Here is a 15,781-nt window from a genome sequence, read left to right on the forward strand (position 1 = left end):
TTATGTGTTCTATTTTTTAAAGGTGTGCAAGGAAAACACAAACTGTAACTTCAGAAAACAAGAAATGGTCTTCAGGACAATTATTTTTTGGGGTTTTGTCTTTAGAATGCCAACTTGTCTGGACGTTTCACAGGACAATTAAAATGTTATTTTAATGGATTCCTTGTTAATCGCAGTCTATTGGATAGCACTGTAGATCATACGACTTTATCTACAAAACAAACAAAAAAGAATGAAAAAAGTTTTTATATGCAATGGAATAAATAAAAGCATGGGTTGATTCTGCCTACTCACTGGTTGCTTGTTGTTTAAAATGTTTTTATTTTATTTGAGGCAGTCTGAGACACAGGAGCAAAAATTTGTATTAATTCCAGGGATGTCTTATGCATAAGTAAGTATAGTTACTTTTTTTATAACTTTAAACATGTTTTCTTCAAGTTTGCACTTTATAAGAATTTGATTTATTTTATGGATATGAGACATGCATAGCAAATCTTTAGGGTTAAAGATTTAACCCTAAAGGTTTGCTATGCATGTTATGATTACATTTAATAAAGTAAGAACTAGATGCAGCAGCCAGGTTTTTATTGTCCTATACTAAGTTCTGCTGTTCTCTGATTGTCCATTTTAGCTGACTCATTTTCTTTTTATTACTATACCCAACATTGAGATTACTACAGCAGATGTGCTGGAGGTTCTTTAGTAGAGTTGGAGATCTTAAATCCAACAACATATGAAGGACATTTTCTGGATTTATGCACCACAGCATGCGCCCTCACCTTTATCTGCTTGAACTAAGTGTCTGCTGATGCTTCTATGAAGTGAAATTATACTGAGTTTTTAGTTATTATTCATTTCATGAACAAGAAATCCCATCAAAGTTTTGAAGTATTTAAGTGGCAGATCAGAGTGGATTAGTAAAGAAAAAAACTGAGCAGTGGTGTCCAAACCTTTTGCAACAGTGACAAAAAGTGCCAACCTGAAATGCTCCAGGGTGTCACTTTTTTCACACACCACTGTATAATTTAATGTCCTTTAACAAGTTGCATGTCAACCCTCTTTGTTTTTGTAGCCAGCAAGGAGATCCCAGCATGGTTCTGGCTGGATACCTTATGACTCTGGTGAGAAATGGCAGAGCAATGCTGCCACCATCAGGCTTGATGGTATGTACCTTTTATTTTTGGTTTGGAAGCTTAATTTTCCCAAACTTTAATATTGTTATTTTTGACCAAAAATCAGTCTATATATATGTGTGTATTTGAGCATGTGTTATAATTTTGACTGATGAAAATGTCTGACAGGAAGAGCAAATATAAGAGATTGTAGAGATCTCGTTTTAACACTAGGTGGCGCACTTTGTCTTGAAGAAAGCTGCTGAGACAGAGGTCTGCACACTGTTCACCAGCCTCCAGCGCCCCCTATTGTGCTTTACCACAGTCAGTGAAGACAGATGAAACAGAGACCCGTCATAGAATCTGAATTTATTTCCTATAATCTCAAAAACATACAATTTCATTTTTGCTTGCACTCCAAGAAATATATTCAGTTATATGTAAATGTTTCTAAAATGAGATTTTATTTATCCGATTGACTGTTCTTCTCTATGAAATGAATCTTTTCTTGGGATCTACAATAATTTATTCCAACATGTTATATTATAAGACGTACACATATGTTAACAAACACACTTTGTGTGCAAGTTTAAGTGTATCCCTTTTCTTGTGTTAACAGTACAGCATATGGCATGGACTAGATTATCTCCCTGACTATTTGCACAACAACACTGCATTTTGACATAACAGAAGTTCAGTCAACACCCAACAGTTAGCAGGAACAGCATACAGTACGCAAATACAATTGTACAAAAAGGTATACACAAACAATACACTATAGAACTCTAATACGTCTCTTCAATATGGCAGACAGACATACACACACACACACACGCACACACACACCCCTACACGCCTCCACACACTAAAAGTAAGTATGAAAGGTATACACTCCTGTTAAAGTGGGACGTTTTTGTGATGTAAAAGAAAGAAGTCAAGATAGATAATTTCAGAATGTTTACCCCTTTAATGTGACCTCTAACCTTTAAAACCATATTAAAAACAATCTGACTCCCATAATATGGCTGCACCAGTCTGCTCATTTTCTTAAAACACTGGATGCGTCTGTGCTCAGAATTAGTGGCCGCATTCCAGCCCACGTTAAATTGGAGTAAATGCACACCTGCCATCATTTAAAGTCCCTCTGATCCACATCAAACAAAGTTCAGCCATTCTTTTAGACTTTTCCACAGAAAACCACACGTGTTGCAAACAGCTTCCAAAGCATCAGATGGATCTCATTGTCAAACAGCATCAGTTACAAGAAGGGTACAAAGACTTTGTAAAACATTAAATATGATCAAAAACTGGACGAGCCACCAAAAATAATAAAAAGATAAGAAAAATTCTTAGGCAGGTTATTCAGAGAACTACATAAAGTGTAAAGAATATGCTAAAGAACTGTCTGCTATGTGTGTAGTAACACAGAGACATGGGATAGGGTCGCAGGACATAAAGCATTTTTTTTTTTAAATCATCCTAGTCGATATAAATTTAGCACACACAAAAAAAAAAAAAAAAAACATCTAAATGTCCCCAAAAACATGTTGGAAAATGTGTTATAATCTTTTGGTTGAACTTTGTGTTTGGCACAAAATATCAGTGCACATCACCAAAATGAGATACCCACAGGAGGGCATGGTAGTGGCAGCACAATGCTTTGGCATGTTTGTTTTCAGCTGAAACTGGGTTCTAGTGGAACGTTCTGAAAGGATTTATCTTGATCTCATCTTCTCAGATCCAAACTCAGACATTTTAAACAGGGTCTGCAGTCTTTTATGTCCACTACAGACATTACACCAAACGTTCAGTGACTGCAGGTTGTCAGTGAAGCTCACACTCATTTCAGAGAGCACACAGCATGGTCAAAACTACGCCACCCTACTTTTTCTCTCAAACTGCAGATGGAGCTGTTGGACAAGATGACAGAAGGAAACTATTTACAGGGTTTCATCCATAAAATATTGCACTTGTTGGCCCATTGCATTTCACAGCGAGTGCCGTGATAATGCTCCTAGATCTGTAAGACAGAGTGATATTTACAGTGTCTCAGAGTATAATTCTACACCGATACATCAGGACTGACTTCATGCATTTTTTTTTCTTTTTTTTTTTTTACATTTTTGTAGTTTTGCTTCCCTATGCAACAAGCAACCAACAATGTTAAAACCCCCTAACTGTCATGAGGACACCAGTCTCCTCACAGACTTGCTAACTTATATGTAAGTATTTTGAGCGTGACAGTTAAGAGGTTAGTTGAACCGTAATGTTTTTGGCACTTTTTCATGAATTTATGAGATGAACTCGAAACTTTGAATTTTTGAACTATTTACGACTTTTACACGGCACAGATTTATTAAAGACAAAGGTGGTGTATATTTATGATTTTTTTTTTTTTTTAAGCAACATACATCTTGTTTTCCTCTTTTTAAAGAAGGGGTTCAATTTTACAGCACAATTCATGCTGAATAAGAAATTATGGCTGTTTATTCCATGCCAGGACGCTTCAGCTGCTTTTATCAGAATGCTTTACTGTGCTTCGATGAAATGGAGTTGAGGATGAGGAGCTTTGGGTAAGGCCTATCTTCAGATAAAACAGCACACATGTTTGACCTTTTGGTAGCATGCTCTTTGCATCAAACATTTAAAGGCTGAGGATAATGATTGAGTTGCTTTTCAGATACTTATTAAAGAATTTACACATCTACATACAGCAAAGGGTGAAAGTGTACTCCCATCAGTTACACAGACTCGGTTCATTCCAACGGGAAGCAGGACTTACAGAGGGACTTACTACAGAGGCCGAGTTGGAGATGCTGAAAGGCCACTTTTTCCCCAAAAGGTAGTTGATTAATCAATGGCAACATGACATGACACACTCATGCAAATCCACGCTCACTTACTGCACAGTCACAGCCAGAGGCTTATTATGACAGTCGTTACACAAAGGAAAGCCGCTACATCGCCTAGTGCGCTAAATCCTAGATTTGGCTGCTCTAAGAATCAAAATTACCCAGAAAAAAAGGACAATTTACAGCATACAGAAAACTTCATAGACATATTAAAGCACTCACTGATTCTATTTCTTGTATAGGTATTCATAAAGATATTAAAGGTCTGAAGGACAACCTGTGTAAGTTTAAGTGTTGGACTATTTCAAGTCCTGCCAGACAGGATTGGTTTATTATCAAACTAACTAGCTTAAGGATGCTGATTCCCTATAGTCTAGATAACCTGTGATGTTATATGTTTTACATTAGCAATGACTGTACTTGCTTATTATATAAGGTGATAACGTTTGAGAGATAAAGCAGCAGCCTTTGCAATTTTTACTACTAAACAGGCTTTGAACTGCAGTCCGGTGAGGGCAGTTCTGGCAGAGCGCAGACCTCCTGCACTCTCCTGCCCTGACAGCTTTCTACTGCCGGCCACTAACAGTTGCATCCAGGCTGCTGGAGGGGTGGAGCGCTGTCTGTCAGTTTGGCGGTGGGGGCTCCCGTGGTGACAGCCGGATCAGTGTCCAAGCTCTCAGACATCTTGTCACAAATTAGGTCGACGAGACGTTCGAAGGTCTGCTTGACGTTGATGTTGTCTTTTGCACTCGTCTCAAAGAACTCAAAACCTACAGAAAAGAAAACACAGAGTTATCCGCACTTTACAGACGTTTTTGGAAGTTGAAAACCATTGATCATCTTTCTCTCAGCACCTTAAATGGTAAATTGTATATTTATGTAGATTTATCCAATTGATTTCTAATAATGAACACTAAGGTTTGTTATAGTAACATGGCAGAATGCGAGAAAGTTCAAGACGGATGTAAACTTCTGCAGGGTGGTACATACAGTTTGTATGCAACTCTTTCATTGTGTTGCATAATAATTAAAAATTCCTGTAGCTGAGGATGTTGTTGTACAACCTACCCAATTGTTCAGCCAGCAGGCGGCCACTATCCACCGAGACCACTCTCTCTTCTTCCATATCACACTTATTTCCAGCCAGCACTACCTGAGCATTATCCCAAGAGTAGGTTTTTATCTGGGTCGACCTGCACAGAATCGGAAGCAAACACACAGAGAGACCAATCATCTTCAGGGGGTCTGCTGCAAGAGGAACAGACAGATCTGTGTTGGACCCTTCAAAAATGGAAAGATAGAGGAAGAAGGCATATGATGTAATGTTTGTCTGCCATTTGGAGCGATCATGAACAGCGATTACGTTCATGTTCTTTGGCTCATCCCATTTTGTGAGTCATTGACGGCGTTATCAGAAAAGTGGGTCAATTTCAAATATGTTAAACAAAAATATGCTGCCACTTCTTGTTCAAATATAGGTCATTATTTACTCCTTGCACATAACACACTTTTTAGGAAAAGGTATCAACAAACACTGTGCAACTGAAATTCACCGTAATCACCAACCCTAATCATCATTCCTATAATTAACATCCTCATTTTTATGAAATGACATAATTTGCATCATTATCCTACACAATATGCTCCCTCTGCATCATCATATTATTTATCCTGCTTACCATCCTGGTGCCAATCATCATCATCATCATCACCATCATCATCATCATCTTCTTCTTCTTCTTCTTCACTCTAATAATAATAATGCATGCATCCTCATTCATGTCCAGAATTTATGTGTAAAAATACTCCCTTATGTGTATTGGAATAATTATAAATGTGTAAAATGACACTAGTATGAACAAAAAAGAAAATTTGTTTGTCAAAAGCATGTTTTCGACTCAAATTATTGTTAAAAGGAGAACTTTGTAGCGAATGTAAAGATGTTTACATTAACACTCAAAACTTGCTCATACAAATATGTTAACACCGTTCATTTTAAAATGATTTTTCAATGTGGAAGAAAATGATAATTACTGTTGCTATGTTTGTTGTTTTTATTTTTTATTTTTAAATCCCCGGGTTAAAGCTATTACTAAGGTCTGCACTATTCTAACCTTTCTGAACTCTGGAAAATAAGCAGGAATTTAAGGAACATGCTGCTGCAGGGATTGCAGTCTTACTGAAAGTAGGGCAGCAAACACACCATGAGCAGAAAACAGAAGGGAGAGAAGCAGGAGAGAAAATAAAAACTGAGTAACAAAGAGCGATGGCAACAAGATGTCAGAGCTCTCCCTCTCACTGCTGGTTCACAAGTAGAAAACAAAATCTGAAATGACTGTTTATTCATTTCTTTTTAATTCAACATTCAGTTTCAGTGTTACAATATTTCTCTGACTCAGGCATGAAATAAGCTTGTCAAAAGACTGAGAGACAGTGTAGGATGGAGTCATCACCATGGTAACCTCCTTTTTCCCTCCCTTTTTTCACAAGGAACAAGAGAAAGTAGAATTAAAGCTGGCGGCAAAGACAAAAGAGGAGCGCTCCATTTATGTATTTTACTCCATTGTCCTCTTTCTGCTAAGTAAGCTCTCAGGTAACCCAGGCCTGTTGTAAACATGGCTCCCTTTCATCAGACAGCCATCACAGTCAGTGCTCAGACTGCAGTAAACCTTCAAAGAGTCAGAGCGTCCTGAGGCAATCACAAGTGGACCAATAGAATAAACTGTCTGGTTCACAGGGATTTGATTCAAATCTGGCTGCTTATATTAGGGTAAGAATCAGCCATTGACCTATAGTGTTGGTCTATCGGAAGATATTTCAAAGTTCATTCATGTTTAATTCTCTGTCTAGTCCTTATAAATCAGATGAGACCTAAAGGAAAACTAACACTGAGGACCAGAACACATAGTGTGGGCAGCATCATGCTATGGTGATACTTTTCTTTAGTAGGTTAGGATGACTTTTGAGTCCTTAAGAGCTAAATATACAAATGAGGGGTGGCTCAGGATATTATGGCACATTATGAAGGTCACGTGATGGCCTTCAAATGATGGTCACATCATTTGCAGAATGCACAGAATTACATAACTTCCCCTAACAAAATGCCAATTCTGAGCTGGCAAAACCTTTGGCTTGTCGGAAACACCTCACAATCTGACACCTGATTAGTAAACATTAAACACATTCTGTCTCTGGCATCCTGTGTTGTTTTTCAAAGTAAGAACACTAACCCAGAAACCTAATTTCTGTGACTAGTTGAATGTTATTCTCCCAGTTCTAGACATGAATGCGTCACCAGAACAGACGTTTGGCTCGGAGTTACGGTTCAGCCTAGAAAGGTTTCCATGAAAGGTGAACACGCAAGCTGCAGAGGGAGCCTGTCAGATTTCACACAAAGTATTCAGAAGCAGATAAAATGGGAGAGAACTTATGACCATAATTTGATCCACATTAGATAACTTTGAAAAAAATTACAAAATGTCAGTATTCACTGTACTGTGTTTAGGGAGTGAATATAAATGAATAAAACAAGACAAACTCACCAGTCCTGCACAGCGCCAAAGGACTCTTCGTTGGTGATGTCATACATGAGGATGAAGCCCATGGCACCACGGTAGTAAGCTGTAGTGATGGTCCTGTAGCGCTCCTGGCCAGCAGTGTCCTACACACAGACATCATGATTCGGTGTCACTATTCGGTGACCCAACCCTGCACAGCTGAAGCTGCACACACCGGAGCACAGTGTTCATGAGCCGGCATTTACATTATTAATGCACTGCTATTAATACACACAAAACCTGATCTGCTTGGTGTCATGGCTGCAATTTTCAAAGTTTCCTCTTCTTTTGTGCTCATTATTTGGAACTAATCATTATACCGATAGCTGAACTGGCTTTTGCAGTGACGGGGTGCCAGGAGCAACACCTCAGTTTTAGCTGATGAAATTGATTTAGTTCTTTCCACAAGAATCAATCAGCGGTGTTCAGTGAGGCAAAGATCATCACATGCATTTCATCCAAAAAGTTCCAAATGTAGAAATAAGATTGTTTCAATTTTAGAGAGTGTTTGTGTACACACAGTGATTCGTGTTCCACAGTCAAAAGATGTTCAGGAAGCAAATGGAAATGTAAAAAGTGTATTTGCAGTTAGGAGCTGATTACCAAATTTGTACAGTAGTTTTGTTGTTTTATGGGTTACATAATGAGAAATCCCTCCTGTTCCTCATGCTGATTTTCTGTATGTTTACAGCTTTGTTCTTACACCCACAAGTGTGTTTCCATGCTGTCTGTGAATCATGGCAGAGGAATACTGGCTGCTCTACTTGGCTCTTGACGAACAGACGGCAAACAGGGAGCTCGGGTTTGTGTTTGCCACGGTAATCTGGCGTTCTGTTTGCCTGCACACCATCACAACAGTGGGCCTGTTGTAGCCAGAGGACACATCTGACCTTCACTCTGCAGAGACGCTGCTCACAGCCGGTCAGCTCTGTTTCCAGGTCTCTCGCTGCAGCTGGGACTCTCTGTCAGATTATGCAGAGACCAAAACCAGCACCAGCCTGTTATGTTCACTAATGTTCTGTACAACAAACAGTGACTTGAAAAGGAACTTTTTCTCTTTTAGTCGAGTAATTATCACAAACTTTAATGCATTTGGACATACAAAAATAGATCATAATTGCTAAGTGGGAAATTGTTGATAAAAGAATTTCTCCACACTTTGAACATTTTAGAGAAATATTCAAACTGTTATCCAAGAGGAATATGGGGAATCTAGGGCAATCCTTAATTCTGGGGGGAGAGAATCATTGAGCACAACATTATTTGTTCTTACCCTCCACAAAACTTGCTTTATAGAAGAGAGTGATAAAAGAAAGCCATTGGTAAAAAAAAACAAAAAACAAAAGGCTATAACAAAATTTGTTTGAAATTCTCCACAACTTATGTAGGCGACACAAGAAATGTGCAAAACTTGCACTGCTCTGGTGAGACAAAAGTATTTCACCTACATGCAAAACAAACCTTCTGGCAGAAAAATAACACAGATAATTTCTTAATGTGAAATGTAGTGGAGACAGAATAATTCTGTGGGCAATGTTGGGTTTTTTATTGCTTTTTTTTCCAACACAGACAGAGAAGCTGATCAGTGTTGATTGAAAGATAGATGGAGATTTAAACAGGGCAATCATGGGAACAAAACCTGTTTGAAGATCTAAAGACTTGACTGAGAGCAAAGTCCATCCTCAGGAGGATAAGGGGCCTTTATCCAGAAATAATAAGGAATGGTTTAGATAATAGATTGTTTTTGTGATAGAATGGTCCAGTCAAAGTCCACACCTAAATCTAATCGACAAAGTGAATGAGTCTGAGATACATTGCCAAACCTAGTAGAGACATACAATAATAGCCCTCCCCCATTTCTAACTCAGGAAGAGCGAAGAACGGTCGGACAATGGGGAAGCACTGAAAGTGTCCCATCAGCTCATCAGTTACCGAAACCACAGGGGGAAAACACCCTCGTAAAAGCTCACATGGGACAGTTTTTAACTACTTGTAGATGTAATTTAACTTCAACAATGTATTGAGTTGTAAAAACTGAATGTCACACAAAAAATGTTGAAAACCATGTAGCCTTTTCCCTCCACTTTACGATTATAAATTACTTTGAGTTGGTATGTTAAATTAAATGCTACTAAAACACATTGTGGTTATCACATGAAAGCCTGCGGGAACAAGTTAAAGCTGAGATGATATTTTTGCCAATCAGTATAAAAGCAAAGAATGGAAATGCCTCAGCTTTTTTTTCTAGTCATTGCGTATAAACCAAGTCATGCTTTAGTCATCTGCACATTTTACCCCAGTCTGTGTTCCTGTCTGAAATTTGCGTCTTTGAGATTTTAGTCGAAAACTTAAGAATTACCCTATAGCTTTAAGTGTTTATCTTTCACTGGAAATAGCTAGAAAACAGAGTGAAACCGAAAAAAAAAATCTGCTTAACTCCATGGAAATTGAGCACTTTAAAAAGCTTTGCTTGTCGTTTGATGCTCAGCAGAAATCAATCAAAGTGCCTGACTTCTACAAGGCAGCGAGCAGAAACACGCTGTGTGCAAAAGCCTTCTTGTTCTGCATGTGTCCATTTTTTGTGATAGTGCCATCCGTCGGTTTCATTCACCACAGTCTCACACATTTGCAGCGAGAAGTCCAAATGTATTATGATGTGTGACAAGTGCAAAGACTTTAGCCAATACACATCACCTTAAAAGGTCCCTTTACTTCATGTCTCAGCTCTTTTTAGGCCAATTGAAAGAGACAGGCCAATTATCTGGATGCAAGAGAAATCCTTTTTTCTCCCAGAATATGCTTGTCTTTGCTGCTGATGAAAACACATTATCCCGATTAGCTTTCATCTTCCTGCTCAAATAAAATTTTCCACTTTCTGAGGATGGATAATTGCTGCAGAAAGAGCCTACTGCTCCCCAAAATGGGCAAACATGGAAAAGAGAGAAGAGAGAGAGGCAGGACGTCTTTTGGATTTTATTTTTTTTTTTTACATTTACAGTCTGTGAGGTAAAGGGAAACTATCTCAGATAAACTCCTAATTAAACACATTCAAATTCTTCAGTTTCCCACACGTTCCGAGCAAGGTGTCGCTTCTGCGTTCCTCCCTGCAATGTGCCACGTTAACACTTACTAGTCTCCTGTCAGTAATGCTGAGATTTCCATCTGCCTACACACTTAGATCAGTGTTTGAAAGCACAACAAGGCTGTTTGGTGAATACTTTTTAAGGAAATGCATCATCCTCTGTCTGCTGTATGAATGAATTTATAGAACACTAAGGATTATGACACTTATTTGAGCTTTTACTACAACGTTTTTATGTGGGCATTATAGTTTCTTATTTTAGTCCTATATTTATCAATTAGTGGATTATTCTTAAAAAACATGCAAAATGCAAATCCTGTTGTCAAAAGATGCAAGGTTGAGATTTTTCTCTGTATTTATCTCTATTTGCCTGGTGTACTTTTCTTATTTCTCATTGATGTATCAGGCATCTATGATATATGTGGGCAGAGAAAGGGACAAACATGGATCAAATGGACTCTTGATATAGAACTGCAACCTTCCTGCGACAGGAATCACATTGCAAGAGCAACCAAACAGAATCTAAGCTCTCCATGAGACCTTGGAGGCCACCGGGATACAAATTACACTGGATCTAAAAATACTTGATTAAAAATGAGACCACGGTAAATTATTTAAAAAATGTTTCCACTTTGGAAGGAGTGTGTCTCCTCTACAATTCAACTGAAGAACCCTGTTAAAGGGAAAAATCCAAAACAAAACAGATGCAAAGGCCTGGTTGCATCATGTGCACAACCTAAAATTGATACTTGCCAAAGAAGAGTTTTTACTGTTAGGATTCTTTAGTAGGATTCTGTCAGCATCCCATATACTATCTTGGCAATATGGGCTCACTGTACCTTACACACATGATTTGAATAAATTCAGCAGTAAGGATAATTCCTGTCTGCAGCTTTATTCTGATGAACATCCAGTTCGGGTTGTTTTGACTGTGATGCTGGAATTTAAATCTCACTTCATCCTCAGCCCTTCTGTCTGACATCTGAAGGCTTTGGGTCGGAAATGACTATTTATAACTGCATCCCCTTTAACAAAATCCAAAATCATATCTAGTAGGCCCACGTCATGAGGCTGCCACTACCATGTTCTGCTGCAAGCCATCTCCCTAACACGTGGAATAGAATATGGAATATGAAATAGTTTTCACCTGTAAAACACAACCCAGTACCAACCAGAATTTCCTGCAGCTCCTTCGGTGTTTCTATCAGTCTTTCAGCAGCCTCCATGACCAATTTTATATTTTCTTTCTATCAGATCTGAGGAAAATCCAGCTTTTTAACTGGCTCTCTTTGTAGCAGAATTTTTTCCTATTAGTAATGACAATCTTCACCATGCCATATTATGTATGTATTAATCTATTGATGTTTTCGTACACTTCTCTGGTGTAATATATTTGTGCAAGAGCTTGTTTTGATCCTCCACGACTTCGGTGGAAGTTCTGCCATCCTAAAAAATGCATATGAGCAATTTATTTTTAAATATATGCTTAGTCAGATGCATTTTTGATATGCAAGTAGGAAATCCAGAAAATTAAAAGTTGAAATAAAATCTAAGGTGCCTCAACAAAGGATTGCTTTACTTTGATTTGATCAGTTGAATTGTACAGCAAACATATGGAGATCAAAAGTCTTGAAATTCAAAAGAAAAACTTGTTTAAGAGGTGTCGATACCTTTTTCAGCCACCTTTATCGCAGATCATTATAACATTACTTCTAATAAACATTCCCAAATGGAAATATTACAATGTAAAATTGAAACAGGAATTTGTTTGGATAAAATAATTCCAAAAAAAGAGATGCAAACACATCCAGAACTTGGCTTTGTGGTGTCTCAGCTTGTCAGCTACTGCAGGCCAGACAGAAATCAGCTATAAAACATTTTGTGGCTTCTGAAAGATTAATGTCAGTGTTCGTGAATATTTCCTACCCAGATCTGCAGCTTGATCCTCTTGTCATTCTTGTATACGGTCTTAACTTTGAAGTCAATGCCCACTGTGCTGACGAAGGCTGACGTGAAGGCGTCATCAGCATAGCGGAACAGAAAGGATGTCTTCCCTACGCTGCTGTTGCCGATGATGAGCAGCTTGAACATGTAGTCGAAATTTTGGTCTCCTCCTTCTCCTTTCCCCTTGACATCCTGAGTGGCAGCCATCTTCAAAAACAAAAGACAATAGGAATGAAAAACTCATACACTGTACATGTGAACACATTTTATAAAATAATTTGCTGGCAAGTCATTAAAACAACAATAACCAGTTTGCATGCAGTTGCAGGAAAGGAGAGGGGGCAACTATAAGATCTACATGTTGGTTGCAGAGCACAGTGAGCTTGTTTTACAGGATACAGATAAGAGATGACAGAAGGCTGCGTCAGGAAAACCAGCATGACCAACACAGCAAGCTGTTGGTTTAATGAGTATTAGATAACAAGCTGAGTTCTTTCCACCATCAAAAATCTCTATAAATAAACCAGTAGAAAATCTCTATAAATAAACCAATAGTCTTTTTTTATATTATTACTAAAAGGGCAACATTTGGATTATAAAATATTACCAATGAATTTTTCAGAGTACTGGATACTGGATTCATTAAAATGATGTATATTTTACCCAAGAACACAAGCTTCTTCAAAAGGGAATGAATTAAAAGTATCAAATTCTTTATTTGGACAAATATCAAGAACTTTTATTGTGAAAGATTTTGGTTTTCAATAACTTTAGATTTCTATTTCGCAACAGAAAAAGACCAAATTCAAACTAAGTCTTAACTCTGAGGCAGCCATTGTTAATTCATCTTAGGAACAATGTGCTAGGGGAAAGTGAAAATGCCACCTCAATAAAAAAGATTTTGAAATTTTTATATCCAAGTATATATTAGTTTAGCAGTAGTGCTAATGCAAAAGTCTGCTAGCAAGCTGAGTGAGTAAATCATGAGAAAGCTTCTTCCAATAAATGACACATCTCAGGTTTTCAAACAACCTCCCTTTTTCATGAACCAATTCCTATTTTGTACCCTGGAGGACAAAACTGATAAGCAAAAATTGAAGAAGGATTTACCTAGAGAAGATTTTAGAAGCTAGCAGGCAGTTGACTAATTGATTTTAGCTGTTAAATATGATTAATTTCCAATCTGTGGCAACATAAGCGAAATGACAGAGAAGTTGTTCAGCAGAGAAAACAGCAACACACTTAACAGTGGTCTCTTCTGAAGAAAAAAATCTGCTGATATTTTATTTCTCAGATTTTTCAACCAAGAATAAGACAACTACTTCTGATTGTAACTGCATCTGAAAAAAATGGGACTATGCCTTTAAAGTCATAAAAAATGATTAAAATCTAACCCAATTAAATTGAATGTGTGAATATGTCTTTGATTCGACTTGTTTACAATTGTACACAGAGTACTGAAAGCTCACACTCTGACATAAGCTTTTCCATGCCAGCAGTCAGCCACCTCAGAGGATGCACGTTGCACTGGGGAGATGACAGGAGAGCGGTCATCGCTCCCTCCAAGGTGAATGTTTGGACCGGGCAGTCCAGCCTCCGTCTCTAAACATGTGCGACCATTTCTCCCTGCAGCCTTTTCGCTAAATAAAAGATGCCGGACCTCCATCATGCCCGTCCTGCACTCGCTTTCTATTCGCCTCCGTGTGTGCGTGTGTGTGTGTGTTTGCAAGGACATCGTTTTCACGCCATAATAAGCCGGTTAAGCAAAAAAAAATAAATAAAAAAAATACTAGTAATCATAATCAAGCGCTGCTGAGCAAAGAAGCCGCATGCCAGATAACTAGCTGATAACTGGCTGTTCTGAGCAGGAGGATGTAATTCTGTCGTTTCACAAAAATTCTTCCACATATGTGAAACTGAAAGGACATTGTGTTGACAAACCTGTTTCGAAGGCCTCGTTTCGACCTGTATGTTCCCCTGATAAGTAGGATAGAGATTTATTTCTCTGAATCTATACCGCAGACGCTGATTTTATGGTATTTTTCTCCCCCTCTCTCTCTGTCTCCGAACCAGTTTCAGCACCTGGGAGCTGTCCCCTCCGCTTCCGATCTGGAGGCTGCTGCTGATGATGATGATGATGGTGGTGGTGGTGGTGGTGATGATGCTGGGTCGGCTGAGCGAAAGGAAGCGCGTGTCATGGGTATCAGCTACGTCACGGGGACAAAGAACACGGGTCTTGTAGTTTTTGGGGGTTTTTTTACTCAGGAAAAAGCGCATGTAGGCAGCAGCCCCAGCGTGGAGCGCCTCAATGAGACGCTGCTTCAGTTTATCTGAGACACATCCTCTCATTGCAAAAAGAAAAAAGAAAAAAAAAAGCCCTAATAGTTTTCCCCATTCTTAGCTTCTAGTTACATGAATTTAACAACCTTACCTTCCCATACAAGTCCATTTGATCCTCAGCAGCCTAATATTACACCTATATGTATTTTATTTTTTTCCCCGGTAAACATCAAGTCCAACCTGGCCAGGATTTTTTTCCCCCCTTTTTCTGTCAGGAAGCAAAATATAATAGGCTCTCGCTCTTTGCGTCACTCACCCTGTTTTGCTGGCGTGCCCACGCCCCTGAAGCAGTCAGCGCCACTTCAGAGGGACAGAGAAAATAGAGCGACCTGAGTGCTGATGAATATTAATATTATGGGCTTTACAATGGAGACAGGAGGAAGAGCTTCCTAGATAAATAAATGTCCTTGTTTTGCAATTAAAATTAGACTTTAGGATTTTGTATGTAGATTAGAAAATGGGAATATAAAATCAATGCTGTGATTTAATAACATACTAAATGTTGTTTAATATGGGGAGATGACATATTCAACATCTGTGCATTAATGCAAGGACCTGATTTACACTACGTGGACCTTATTGATCTGACGAATCACAGTGCATCAGATATTACGTAACTGCAGACTGGGGATTAAATATACGCTTCATCTTGCCAGACAGAGAGTATCCGTTACTTGGCAAACAACTGATAAGACCAGTTAGTTGTCACAGGGTGGGATTATTGTAACTGACTGGCCTTTGGACGACTCATGTGCAGTAGGCTGTAGACCAGGGGTGCCCAAAGTCGGTCCTCGAGGGCCGACATCCTTCACGTTTTAGTTCTCTCCCTGGTAATACCAACAACCTTTTCAGCATGTCAATGTTCTTCTTAGGCCTTTTAAGGAGCCATCATTT

The 15,781-nt window shown here is 38.6% G+C and overlaps 1 protein-coding gene across 3 annotated transcripts; it reads right to left on the bottom strand.

Annotated features, from left to right (window-relative positions):
- Positions 1–1,462: 1,462 nt before the first annotated feature.
- On the bottom strand, positions 1,463–15,737 carry rab3c (RAB3C, member RAS oncogene family). Of its 3 annotated transcripts, none has more exons than XM_044112665.1 (5): positions 14,489–15,048; positions 12,530–12,754; positions 7,507–7,625; positions 5,033–5,157; positions 1,463–4,734 (listed from the first exon to the last, which is right to left on the bottom strand). In XM_044112665.1, exons 2-5 carry the CDS (start codon positions 12,752–12,754, stop codon positions 4,544–4,546), a joined length of 660 nt encoding a protein of 219 aa, XP_043968600.1. In that variant the 5' UTR covers positions 14,489–15,048; the 3' UTR covers positions 1,463–4,543. The 3 variants fall into 3 exon arrangements, with proteins under 3 accessions (XP_043968600.1, XP_043968599.1, XP_043968598.1); XM_044112664.1 differs by having other exon boundaries at positions 3,202–4,734; positions 14,979–15,094; XM_044112663.1 differs by lacking the exon at positions 14,489–15,048 and adding an exon at positions 15,624–15,737 and having other exon boundaries at positions 4,522–4,734.
- Between the last annotated feature and the right edge of the window lie 44 nt (positions 15,738–15,781).

The sequence above is a fragment of the Gambusia affinis genome, linkage group LG03 (assembly GCF_019740435.1).
Source record: "Gambusia affinis linkage group LG03, SWU_Gaff_1.0, whole genome shotgun sequence".
NCBI lineage: Eukaryota > Metazoa > Chordata > Actinopteri > Cyprinodontiformes > Poeciliidae > Gambusia > Gambusia affinis.